Source organism: Haliaeetus leucocephalus, unplaced genomic scaffold (genome assembly GCF_000737465.1).
Source record: "Haliaeetus leucocephalus isolate CR32 unplaced genomic scaffold, Haliaeetus_leucocephalus-4.0 Scaffold2, whole genome shotgun sequence".
Classification (NCBI taxonomy): domain Eukaryota; kingdom Metazoa; phylum Chordata; class Aves; order Accipitriformes; family Accipitridae; genus Haliaeetus; species Haliaeetus leucocephalus.
In genome coordinates this window covers 11,948,610-11,961,655 of record NW_010972438.1, presented here as the reverse complement: position 1 = coordinate 11,961,655, position 13,046 = coordinate 11,948,610, and the positions used below count along the sequence as shown (strand labels likewise).

At 42.6% G+C, this 13,046-nt stretch overlaps 1 protein-coding gene across 1 annotated transcript; it reads right to left on the bottom strand.

Annotated features, from left to right (window-relative positions):
• Positions 1-42: 42 nt before the first annotated feature.
• Positions 43-13,015, bottom strand: XPC (xeroderma pigmentosum, complementation group C). The gene is made up of 16 exons (XM_010571632.1): positions 12,922-13,015; positions 11,961-12,159; positions 10,919-11,046; positions 9,969-10,092; positions 8,928-9,012; positions 8,271-8,428; positions 7,939-8,059; positions 6,497-6,586; positions 5,155-6,090; positions 4,518-4,678; positions 4,175-4,256; positions 3,593-3,727; positions 2,919-3,088; positions 2,629-2,722; positions 1,987-2,076; positions 43-1,326 (listed from the first exon to the last, which is right to left on the bottom strand). The coding sequence occupies exons 3-16, from the start codon at positions 10,980-10,982 to the stop codon at positions 1,114-1,116; spliced, it is 2,523 nt and encodes an 840-aa protein (XP_010569934.1). The 5' UTR covers positions 10,983-11,046; positions 11,961-12,159; positions 12,922-13,015; the 3' UTR covers positions 43-1,113.
• Positions 13,016-13,046: the final 31 nt, after the last annotated feature.

Here is a 13,046-nt window from a genome sequence, read left to right as displayed (position 1 = left end):
ACTGTTTTTCCATACTTTATTTTGTTCTACAAATACAGTATAAAAATAGAGTTTTTTCTGAACATAATTAAATGTCAGCCATTTTCCTGCATTTCAGTCTTTCCTCTGTGACAATGTCCAGCAACAACTAGACTAGTATTCCCATCTATTTTTGAAGAGACAGTGTCAGTTATAAAAATATTGCAGAAGACAGATCAGCATTTCTATTACAAAACTGCAGGAAAAGCTTGTGTAGATTTAATATTCCTCTCTCAACCATTTTCAAATGCTTAGGTACTAGATAACATTTACAAGAGCTCTCTGGTTTCAGTGGATTTCATTTCTGACTATGATACTCAGCCAGTTTTACATGTTTTGCTCCACAACACATCCACGTGGTCTTGATAAAACAAAACTGAAACAAGTATACATATGTTCAAATTACTTAAGAAGACATATTTAACCTTAAGTTTGAAATGAGGACAGGGCTTCTCCCTTCTAATGCACAAGATTTCTGAAAGTAAAGGAAGACTGTAGGCTGAAAAGCCAAAACTGAGTTTTCACAAAGGGCAGGTATTCTTTAGAAAGTAAATTTTCAGATTCCTCCAAATCATGATTGCGTGTTTCTTTACACCTTAGAGGAAGTACTTCCCCTTCTGTAATAATAAGACAGTAAGACCAGAACTCTACCTCACCACTGATTTGGATGAGCTATGAATCAAAGAGGGCATTAGTAGTCCTTTGGCCAGCTCACCACAGACTGTTAAATAGCAGCTGCATGCTTTACTTCTGAGCAAGCAGGAAAAATAGAAAGGAGAAAAATGGGAAAAGACAGTGCTAATGAAAGGAGTTCCTCAGAAAACAGAATTATTAGTGCTGAGTGATAGATCAAAAAACCTGAAGAGCACAAACCAATCTTCTCAGAAGGTACAACTGCACATTTGCTGCTTGTAAATCCAAGGATAAAAGGATGAATCTAATTGCCTGTGATAGCAAAAGAAACTCTTGATACTGAATTAGGTTGGTCCCTGATAGCTCAGAAACACAAGTGCACAGGAAGACTAAGTCCTTAACTGGTAAAGGATGTGACTACTGTTCTTGCATCTGGAAATGGCAAAGAAAAGCTTGTTCTGATCAGAGTTTCTCAAAAGGGAACAACTGTGCTGCTTCTCCTTTCCTTTCTTGCTTGCTCTTTCTGGTTGTCTTCTCTTCTTTTTTTTTCTCTAACTGGCGATTTTGGGGCCATGAAATGGCTGCATTCCCTACTGCAGTCTCTGCACTTGGACCTCCTTCTTCATCAGAAGAGAATCCTGCTCCTTTCTCTGACACAGGTGCTGACGGCTCAGTCTGGAAAAAACAGGCATGAAAACTGAAAAGTTGCTCTATATATCATTCGTAACTACCCTTTTCTATTAAGGGCTTGTCTGCTGTCACGGTGACACTTAATGACATTACAAAAGTTGGCTGCTCTGGTTTGGGCTTCTCACTCAAAGCGGTGTGTTTCTGTTCCTGGATGTCAAGCATTCTTTCAACACAAGCAAAATACGTTTGATGACAGAATAAAAATAAACCTGCTTTAAAAAGATAATGCATCACCTTTCTCAGTGGGGAAAAGATTAAGAACTAAAACATCTGACTTCCTAACAAAAAGCAGCCCACTCTCATCCTGTTAGCTACATGCTTAGCTTGGAGGAATAAATCTAGGAAGTGGGTATGTCAAAACAGAAGATCATACCAAAAAAATGATGCTTTAGGAAACACTAATCTCTTGTTAAACAATAATGAATCTTTCTTGGGCATGACCACATTGAATTTCTGGTGTAGTTTTTTTTTACTACTTGCTAGTCACATGCTAACAACAGGAAAGAAGATTTTTGAGCAACTACACTCTGGAAGTTCTACACTCTACAGCTGGAAACGTAACACATTGGAAAGACTGGAAAAAAAAATCTCTTGGTAGAAAAATACCATCCCGAGAAAGAAATCACTGATAGAAATGCAGAATACCTTGATGGAGTAGCGTTGCTTCAGTCTCTCTCTGATGAGAAGTCCTTTTGTCAGCAGCTTCCAATTCCCCAGAGCTCTTTTCTCACGCTTCTGTGTGGGATTGTTATTGAAAAGAGAAAAATTTACTATTGTAATTTTCAATGTATTTACGCCCACAGAAAATGGAAGTTTGAAGATTTTAAACTGCCATTAAAAAAAAACATGCTAACTTAAATGTGTCACATTAAAAGATTATAGGCCAGTAGGATTCTTAAGAGTAAAATGTATTGGTGTCCAATTATCTGCCTAATACATGAATCACTGTCACTTTCTGATGTGCACCCTGACTGTGTAAATTACACCAGAACCACCTCCAAAACTTTCATCTCCTATGTGTATTCCTCATTTTTGTTTCCCAGCAGCCATGGAAAACTATTCCAGAGTATGCACTATTTCAAATATTGCTACGCACTTGTATTGCATCCCACTGCAGTCCAGACAGCAAGCCCCAAATGGGACACTTGGGGGATGCAACTAGCCCCTCACGGTCACAGAGCTCTGTGTCTGTTGCTTACACAGCCCACCCTTCTTTGATTGTCCACAGTTTCAATGAAATTTATTTAATAAATGTAACAATAAGGAAGCTGCAAAAATAATTCTCACCTCCTTCTCCTTCTTTTCTATTTCTGCTTGTTCATTCTCCCAGGCAGCAATGAGGACCTCTTTATACTCCTCACAGACAACGTAGCCATCAGTACTAGGAAGGAGAACACAATCCTGTGTCAGCTACCAGAAGAAAAAAGAAAGGGAGCAAATGCCTGCTGACCCAGCCAAACCAAAAGTTATTGAATGTTGACAGAACTGTAACTCATCACATGCACTCCTTAACACAGTGTATACAACTTCTGCAGGACGTCAAAATCTGTCAGATGCAACAAAGCAGCTTTACGTACACCGGGTGCGAGTAGCCACCATGAAAATCAAATCCAGTGATGGCTTGAGCACAGTCAATGTCCAACTTCCGTGCCAATCTGTTCAGATTTGGGAGTCTCAGCTGCACACAGCCAATGGGTAACATGGATGGCAGGAAGAGATAGACGTTTCCATATTCATTCCGAGGAACCTGTTATTGCAAAATTAAAGAGAAATGGTAACGCTCCTGCTCTCTGGAGAGAGGTGAAAATCCCTGCTGCAACTCAGGGACTCTCCCTTCCTTCTGACCTACTACATTCCACTCCAGTATTCAATTAATATTCACATGACAAGGCACAAGCCTAAATTTTAGCTGCATGGTTATCTCCTAGCTATGTTCTCTGCCCAGGCCTTGTTACTCAAGCTGTAATGCAGAGAATTAGCGAAACAAACATGGGCTAGGAAAACTAGATCAACGAAATTACAAAGTTAGCAGTCTGTGCTGCTAGCACTCATTACTTGTACTCAGGAAAGAAAGGCCTCAGTGAAGTTTTGATCATTTCCTCCTGGGGATGGTTACCTCTGAACTCTTAATCCTGCATCCAGATGTTATTGACTGATCTCACCTCTAAAACATGCAACTTCTGGAAAAATAAACCCCATAGTTCCACACAAAACACTTCCTTTAACATCAGCCCTCTGCCTTCCTAGTTACCTTTCCATCCACTGCTATAGGCGGCTGATACTCCTCTGTCTGCCAGAGACCAAACAGTGCCAGGTCCTCTTTGTCCCGGTTTGCAGGCTCTGCAAGGCGCGCCTTCCTCGCCTGGTTGGAAAATCCTTTCACCATCTGTGCAAATACAACGACCAACCCTGTAACACCACAACAAGCTGCCAGTGATTTCAGACTGTCCTAGGACATCAAAGGAGAAGGCTCTGGGAGAGAAGAAATGCCTATTTCTTAGCTTCGGTATCCACTGCTTATAAATGATAACCCATGGCACCTGAAGGCAACAAGGAGTCATATTCTACAGTTCATATAAAACACTTGGATGCCTTTGAAGAAGAAGAAAAGGGTGCAGTTCTGCTAGATACCCTTGGGGTGGGAAGAAGAGATAGCTGGGCTTTGGGTAGTATATAGGAACTATAGGCACAGTTGGTGGGCAGATTCACAATGCAGCTACCACATGCCATGCAAGCAAGTGAGAAATCGAGAAATCTACATCTGCTGACAGAGAGAAGGTAAAAAAAAATAGAATTGAGTTTGAACGCACAGGAGGAAGTCAAACCTTCTTACCTTGTAAGGCACTTCTCCAATCCTCACCACTCGAGCTTGCTTCAGCCAAGTGTCCTTGGAGTGCAGCGTGTGTACACAGTCTCTAAAAAGGCCAGATGGAAGCAACCATAAGAGTTTTAAGTCCCTCCATAAGAGACTTCCAAACTGTTATTCACATTAGGAATGGTAAAAAAGCTCTAAGTGATACGCAAATGCTATCTGAGCAGCTAAATGCCTCACCCTGTCTATGCATGGGGCCCGACACTACTGCTGATACCATCACAGTCTTCATGCAAATTAGCTCTTAAATTTGTTACAAAGATCACAGTCACAAGATCAGTTACACCTGACGTGCACAACTCACCTGGAGTAGACAGCCTCTCCCCTACAGTACCCCAGGATAGCAGCTGACTCAGGATAGATTGCCTGATATTTCAAGAGGTGCCTCTTCAGTACATAGAGAGGGTGGTTTTTGTACTCTCCAATTGCTGTTGGCAGAGGCTGATCTTGAAGCTTAACTTGAAACTGTAGGAATTATACAAAGAAGAGTGGTTTCAGAACTCTCTTGCAATACCCTTTGTAAGAAAATAAGAATGTTATAGTATGGATCAAAGGAAAAAACACCAGAAACTTAAATCAGATGAGCCAACAGACCAAAGCATTCTTGTTGCAAACAGGCATTTAGATGTGTACCCAGATCTACATATTTTAAAGACTCTCTGAGAAGGGTAATGCTAAACTGTACAGAAACCATGTTAGTAAGTTTCCAGCATGGGCTGTCCAGTACTTTTGCTACGCAAATTTCTCTTGAGCAGCCTCCATTTGATATTATTTCAATCTATCATTGTATATTCCCTTTAAAACATGCTCAATCTGAGCATTTCAAGCTCAAATACAAACTTCCTTCCTCATGGAAAGATTCCTAATGATTTTCGCCTGAATGAGAATCCAAGGACTGGACTTCTGGCACTAAAGGTCCTGAATAACCTATTGCCATTTACCTCATTTTCCTCCTTCTTGTCTCTTTCAAGATAGGGACTTTTATATGGTTGCAGCGTGTCTTCCCACCACTCAGGGTCCACACGACTCTTCCTTGTTGCGGTCATCCACACTGGGTCATATCTTTGCGTCACATCCCTGACACTCCCATCATTGTCAAATCCCACAATGTAGGAAAGCGGCTTTGTGGCATATGTGAAGCACAGCTGGGGCTGGCCAACGTTGCCATGAACACAGTCTACACATACCCACTTGTCCTCACGTTCAAGGAAAACCTCCAGCCACTGGTCTGTGCCCATCACTTTCCTTACCTCCTGCTGTCCATCATCCTCATCACTAGAAATTATTTTGTTTCTCTTTCTCTGTCCATGAGGCAAGGCTGGAGCTGTACTTTTTGCTGGCCTAGGCTCAGCTTCACATGAATTTTTGGATAGCCTTGATTCTGAAGTCTCAGGTTTGGGGCTTTTTATAGCCGTTACCTTTGACTTCTGGGAGCTCTGTGAACTCCTCCACCTTTTAGAGACAGTTCCAAAATCCTCATCAGAGAGATCACTCTCCTCCTCTGAAACCTCAAAGTCCGAAACACTGCCCTCATCACTTCCACTCTCTTCTTTGTAACACACTTTGGAGGCCACTCGCCTCCGGCGATCATTCTTGGGCCTGACTGGCACATCTTTTTCCGCTAAACTGCTCTCCTCATTACCAGATTCTTTCTGTTCCTGGCTGCCTCTAGTCAGCTTTGACTTGCATGTCCTTTTGGTCTGAGCAGTTTTGGGTTTCTTTGACTCCTTTTTGTCTTCTTGGCTCTCTGAGGATTTCTCATCCTGCTTGGCTTTTTTGCAGGGGCATTTTTTTGCCACAGCTTTTGGTGTTGTGGAAGAGCTCTCCTGCCCCTCAGAGGTACTGCTGAGAGACTGCCTCTTGGATGAGCTTTTTCCCTGCAAAGAAGAAACAGGCTAGGTCACTTTTATCACCATGGCTAACAACATGTTAAAAAAAAAGACTGCAGTCAGCACGAGGTGCATGCAGACCAAAGGTTGGCAGGCAAATGGCTGAAGAGAGGTGTATTCAAGCAGCAAGTGTTTGCTCTCAAAGTTTTAAGGAGATTTAAAACCACTGAAGCATAAGAAGTCTTTGCTGAAAGACACAAAATGGGTGGTTGTTTTAAAGGAGAAACCTAAAAATTAAGGGTTTGCATCTTCTGCACTATAGACAGAACATTGTCATCACCATGCTTCATGCAGTAAGTGATTTCCTGCAAGCTGCACCAGCCAGAAAGTTTTTTCAATCCTACTCTCTAAACCAGTGACCTATTCCTTATTGCACACACCCAACAAAAACTACCTTTGCTCTTGTCTCCTTGAGAGGAACAGGCTGAAAAGACAGCACGAGGCGACACAGCAGCTGTAATGCTCGCAGAATAATTAAAAATATCTGCAAAAGAAAAAATAAAGCATGTTTAACATTTTTTCAAGGTATATAAAAAAACCTCTTGAAACTCTTCTACAACCTGGGTTCTGTCAGAAATCATTTCCATTCCTACCTTTTATCCAGTGCTGTATACACTGACACAGATGTGTAGGTAGCCCAGCTGCTACAGTATTAAAGCACCGCAGAGTCTTCTCTGGCTCTTATTTATGTTACTGCTGTGGCAGGGGTACTGCTGTTAACTTACAGATGAGGAACCAATTCCTAAAAAGGCTAAATGACCCATCCTGCTGGAGCAGACATGCTAAGTCACTCAAATCCCATCCACCCCATCAGTCTCTCTTTCTTGAGGAAAACTGAGTAAGACGACTCTAAATCCTGCCTCCCAAAGGTGGCCAAAGCCAACCACATACCATCAGCTGAACCCAGCAGAAACACCAGCCATTCAGAGAATGACATTACAGTCACAACTGAGTGGCTAACAGCTGTGACCTGGCAACTGCCTTCCTGCGTGGGACTCAACTGAAGCCACCTAAGCAAGGCTTGCTTTGTCTTTTCCTCCTGTCCCAGGAAGCGACACCTCTACATTTCCACAGCAAGGTTGCAAAGCCACCACAACTGCTTCCTGCTTTGCAGCAGAGAAGCTGCAACATCCCACTTTATCAGCAACAGAGCAGAGCTGCAAGCCATGCACCTGCAAAGCAGCAGCTTGTTTCTGCTCTTTCAAATGTCCCCTGCCAACTTGACCTCCTGGTTGTTTTACTAAAATCTCTGTGTCACTTGAAACAACTTACTCCAGTTCCTCCCTTAATCCAATTCCACCACAAAATGTCCTTTTGAAGACTTGGCCTCGGGCTGCTCTAAATAAAAGTTCAATTCCTTTGGCCTTCAGTGGTGACTCATAGCAGCAAACTACCAACCTTCAACTCAAAGATCTGTGAAGAGTTTCTCTGGCTGCAAGTAAGTCCTGAGAATTTCCTCACTCCAATTAGTGTTTCAGACGAAACCTATTAAGCTGGTTTGCTTTGATCTACACTACTAAAGCAATATAAAGAAGCCAAAACATACTTAGGAACAAGTAGCTCTATACACCGTACATAAAGCCATCCACAGCAGAACACAGAGTGCACAGTGACACCACCCAGAACTAGAGGCTCCCATTAGGCACCTAATGTATTCACAGAAGGACTCCAGATAAAAACACAACAAAAAGAAAAAGCCACGGAATCACCTAAGTTACTGATTTGCTTTCTCCAAATCCATCCCTCAAACACCACTTTGTGTATGACCTCACAGCACTACAGCACTGATCTAGCATCCAAGCTCAGCAAGCATCGCTGCACTTCCCAGTCACTTACATGAACCAACTCCTCATCATCTCGTGCAGCATAGATGGCAAAGCGCCTCTCCAAGGTCGACTGAAGGGGCTCTCCTTTTTCAATGGAAAGCTCATCATTGACAGTGAAGGTTCCAACAAACCTGAAATATAAGACACCTACTTATTGTCTAGTGTTTGTGGCTGTATTCTTAAACTTCATAGTTCATCCTTTCCTTCTGTAAAAAGGACAGATTTCACCCCTGTATTTAAAATCAGAAAAATCACCAAAAATAGGTAATTGTATTTACTCCTCTCCCTGAACCCTGGCTCATACATTCTATGTGATAGCATGATTAGGAAAGAGAGTTTTACCATTTCACCAAGTTGGAAAGGTAGAGAAGGTCCACTTGGCCTGCAGGCACTTTTGTGAAGTGGGTGGGGATGATGGATAGACCAATGGCATGAAGATCTGGCTGGCTGCAGATCCTGTTCCTATAGAAACCATTTGCTAATAAACACAAGAGATGAACCTGAGAGAAAAAAGTTTCTATAGTGAGTTCACAAGAAATTTTCCTTGCCGGAACTACTGTCCATGGTATATTTACTGCTCCTTTTAACAAAGACAGGCAACAATGAAGCCTCCCAAGCGTAAACAGGCTGGACACAGGGCTGTCTTCAGATCACCATCAGAAAACAGTAAAGCCTTGAAGTTCCTGTCAGTCTCTCCTGCTCTACATGATTGACACTTTAACCCCGACAGAAGGAGCAGATACACACTCAATGGAGAAATATACACCCTAGTCATATCTGTTTTGATTTAGAATTTTACTAATGCAGCCATTGATGTTTCTAACTTACAGTTTAGGAGAAGTCTACTGAGCATTTGTCAGGACTACAGCCTTTTTATTTTTTCACTTCTAGCCACGGCCCCAAATTATTTGATCAAAATTAGTTTCTTCTTCATTATGAATCAGTTCAGACATCTTTATGCTCTATTTTTTCTCTGCCAGGTTTCTCTGTGACCAATACCTTATGCGTGTCCTCACGAACCTCCTTGCTGAAACGTTTCATCATTCTCCGAAGATACGTCTCGAACTCGGCCTTCCTTTTTTCTCTGCATAAGATTAAAAAAGAAATGGATGGTTTGGGTTTTCTATGGACCTGCCTTTCTAGATTCCTGAACTGGATCAGTTCACAAAGAGACTCTATCCCAGAGAATCTTCTGTGCCCACTTAACAGAAGTTTAGTTACTGGCTATGTGAATAGGCATGCAGGATGCATACAACTAATAAACTGTGAACTCCATGTACCTGACTACTGAGAGCTTGGGTATATTCAGATGGCCTGAATTCTACCTAACTTTATGTGCCTACAGTTTCCTACAAGACAGTTTTGGACAGCTCTATACTAAACTTACAATTCACTGTCTGAATTGTTTGACTTTCAGATTACTGCTAGCATTCCATTCAGATTCCTGGAGAAATGGTCTTCTCTTCATCAATGAAGTCTTTTAATTTAGAAGCAACAGATACTCTGGTTGCTTTGTTATGAAGGGCTGGCCTGGGACAGTGCCTACCCTGTAACAGCATGAGATATCATCAGGCCTCCAGCCACCACACAAAGAAAGCCTTCCTTGGCATAATGCTCCCAGATGCTGAGGGCATTCACTTGACTCACCTATTCACACCTCAGGTATGGGCACACAGAGGCTTCCACCTGAGCTGTTAAGATATTTACAGTACAACAATGCCATTCACCCACAGCTCTCCTTGAAGAGATCTACTACTGTCTCTGGCTTGGAAATGTAGATATTAAAGCACAATGAAGTTACATGCTTGATTTTCAAGGAAGCTGAAAAACCTCTATTCCCACCAACTTCCACTGAAGACTTTTGGTAAAATTGTCAGTGTGCACACTGTTCTCCATCCCATGACCTTGCACCATTCCAACTCAACAGTCTGCACAAAGTGGGGATTTCCAACCAGAAGACAGCAAGTCAGTGACAGTCAAGACTTAGCATATTTTTTATTTCATCCTTTAACGGCCCTCCACTGCCTTCCCTGTTCTTACCTTCTCTCTCTTTTCTTCACCTGCTCTGGGGTTTCAATCTCTATCTCGACAGGATTGCTTGGCAGCACTGCTGCTGGAAGAACAGCAGCTTCTTCTAACTTATCTGTGGCAGGTTCCTGGAGTTCTGGAAAAATAAAATATTACTAAATGATAAATAAACATGGAACAGATGCTGACAATGGGCTGAGAACCTACCTATTCCTCCTCAAGTGTTTAAACAACCTACAAACAGAACATCCTCAGTAATTACCAGCTCCTGGATCTTCCATAATACTGCGTGTACTCATTTATTTCAAGTAACTGTGGGATGCCAGTCACCTGGTGTTGAGGAATCAGCTCAGCAACAGTCTAATGGCACGTGAGTACCACAGGCAAACTCAATCAGGAGAAAGGTGAATGAAGCAGATGTAACTTGAAGGGTACTTGTAGGGTAGCAAAGAAAAAAAACTGACAACAGTTCACTTTAGAAGGCATAAATCTGTAGCAGCAAAATATGAAGATTATGATCATCATGATTCTTATCACAGTTTGTTGATGACCATCTAATCAAACAGCTCAGTTGGTTTCATCTCCACTCTCCTTTACTAGGAAGTGGCAGTTTTGACTCATTCTTAGCTGCTCAATATTAGACAACACAAACAGCTGAGAAAGTGCTTTGTGCATGGTAGCATAATTTTAACATAAGCCAACAAATAGTCAAATTCAAGGCACTACCATCAGGTCAGTAGTTGTCTGGGTTTTTTTTTTTTTACTTTGGAACTATTCTAAAAGCATTGTGAGATATGAGCTTTTAAAGATACAGATATGCACATGGAGCATACTTTAGGTATACAGAGTGTAAACATTTACCTGAATCCGAATGAGAAATGGTTCAAAAAATCAAATTACAAAAAACCAAATTGTGTGTAAGAATATTTACTCCTTAAAATGAATAAACATGCAATTGTTACCTTCCACGTCCTCCCATTCATCTTCACTTTCAGCACCATCATCGTCAGCATTGTCTTCATCCATCTCTTTTTTAACAGGAGATTCTCTCTTCAACTTTATCTCCTTCTGAGGGGGTTTCAGCAAGTCACTGTTACAATGATCAAAATGGCTTTAGCATCAGAAAGTGCAGGTGCTTGTTTATTTAAGAAAAATAGAGGAAGAACACACTAAAAATAGTGAAATAAATGAAGCATGACCTCTGCATCAGTAACAACAGATTGAGTATTTGACAATTAAAACACAGATACCTTCTCTGTAAAGCAAACCATCTTTGCCAGAAGTCACCATGGACTCAGCGGAGCAACGCTTTTTCAGTGCAATCTTAGGTTCTGATTCTGCAAGGCTGTTTAGGAAGATGCCTGAACCTACAAAAGGCCTCATCCTTCAGAACAGCTTGTACAAATGAGTCCTTGGAGAAAGGGTTCACTGAATCATTTGTTTTTACTGAATTTTCAAAGTGTACTGAAATTGGAACTGGTTCTGTTTCACTACACTAATACTCTGGCTCTGGCTGGCCACTGAAACAAGACCAATCAGTTTAATTTCTTTTTATGAATTCATTTGCTATAGCAATCTCCATGGGCAGACCCTGCTGATATTATATTTGGATTCCAAAAAACACCATAGAATGATATGTTTAAAGATTTCTGCTCATCATTTTAAACCCAAATGTCAGGCCAACATTTCTATTCGTGCTGGATTCCATAAAGCCTCCCTAGTCCCATGTAAAAACTGTAACAAATTAAATAAAATGTTATATTTAAACCACTGAATTTGAAAAGGCTCATGCATTTGCTTCCCATACAGACTATCTTCCTCAGGACTGACTCTGCAACGAATAAGATGGTACTTCTGTTCAGCTGCATGACATAAATGTACTAAATTGGACTGATAGCCTAAAATAAACTGCTCACATGCACATATGCAGCACTAGGCCCTAAACAAATAACATGTAACCATGAAGAGAGAGCTCCCATAGACTTGACTGATAAGTAAACTTACCTGCATGTTTCCTCTTTGTTATGATTCCCCTTATTTCTAGTGATTTTTTTGTTTTCTTTTATTAGTGATTTTGCCCCGTTTTGTTTTGTAGGCTTATTTGCTGAGTTAGAAACTCCAGTATCGCACTCTTCTTCCTTCTTCCTAGCAAGAGCTTTTGAGTCATTCTTCTTTACACTGGGCTTTTTCTCTTCAAAATCATCTGCATGGCACAGAAGAAAGGAAGATATGTTAAAGGATGAAGTTTCATCTCCATGGCAATCAGAAACAATACCTCCACAGACTTCATTAGAGCCAGCTACAGAAGAAAGTGAGCACTCACAACAACGTGCATGTCATTGTTTCTGAACAAATAGGTAAGAACTGAACAATGAGACCTGTTTAAGGAAAAAATTCTTAATAATGTAATGCACAAGAAGCACAGAAAGATTCCTATAGTCCTACCAATGGGGTCAGTTGAAAAACAAGCATCGTACATGCGAACCACAAGAAACTGCTATTTTGTGAAGCTGCTCTGGAGAACTTTTTCCAGGGCACCTCCTGGGACACGGACCCGCGTGTCACGGCCGTGTCCAGCCGCCGCGGGGGGGTGGGGTGGGGTGGCTGTCCGCAGCCCCGCCACGGCTGAGGTGAGACAAACCCTCACCGGGTCGCTCAGTGCCTTATTAACAGCCTTTGTCAGTGCTTCCAGACAGCGTGTGGGGCCCACTTCACGCAGGGATTTAAACCCCCGGCTTCTGCGCGCCCATCGTCCCGCCCTCTGGCGCTGCGGAGAACACGGCTATCCACGCCTCCAGCCTGAGCTAACGGCCCTTTCCCTCACAGGGGCTGTCGCGGCCCAGCGCGGCGCTAAGAGCCAGCTGACACCCGCTGCTCCCCGACCCCTCCGAAACACCAGAGGCCTGGACCGGCCCCAAGCCCCGGCGATGGCGCAGCGCCCGCCCGGCCTCCCTCCCGCACTCACCCTCCTCCTTCTTCTCCTCCTCCTCCGGTTCGCCCCGCCGCGCCCCCAGCCCCCCGGAGCGCCTCTTGCTGTCAGCCGCTGGCCGGGACGACGCTTTGCGCTTCCTGGCCATGGCGGTCCCCCCG

What these genes read in the sequence shown, in the direction of transcription:
- XPC (XM_010571632.1), bottom strand. Translation starts at nt 10,982, where the DNA reads ATGGATGAAGACAATGCTGACGATGATGGTGCTGAAAGTGAAGATGAA. An exon ending in ACAAGAAGGAGGAAAATGAG is followed by an intron (nt 4,679 to 5,154) that starts GTAAATGGCAAT and finishes TAATTCCTACAG; the next exon opens with TTTCAAGTTAAGCTTCAAGA. An exon ending in CTATAGCAGTGGATGGAAAG is followed by an intron (nt 3,089 to 3,592) that starts GTAACTAGGAAG and finishes TTGCAATAACAG; the next exon opens with GTTCCTCGGAATGAATATGG.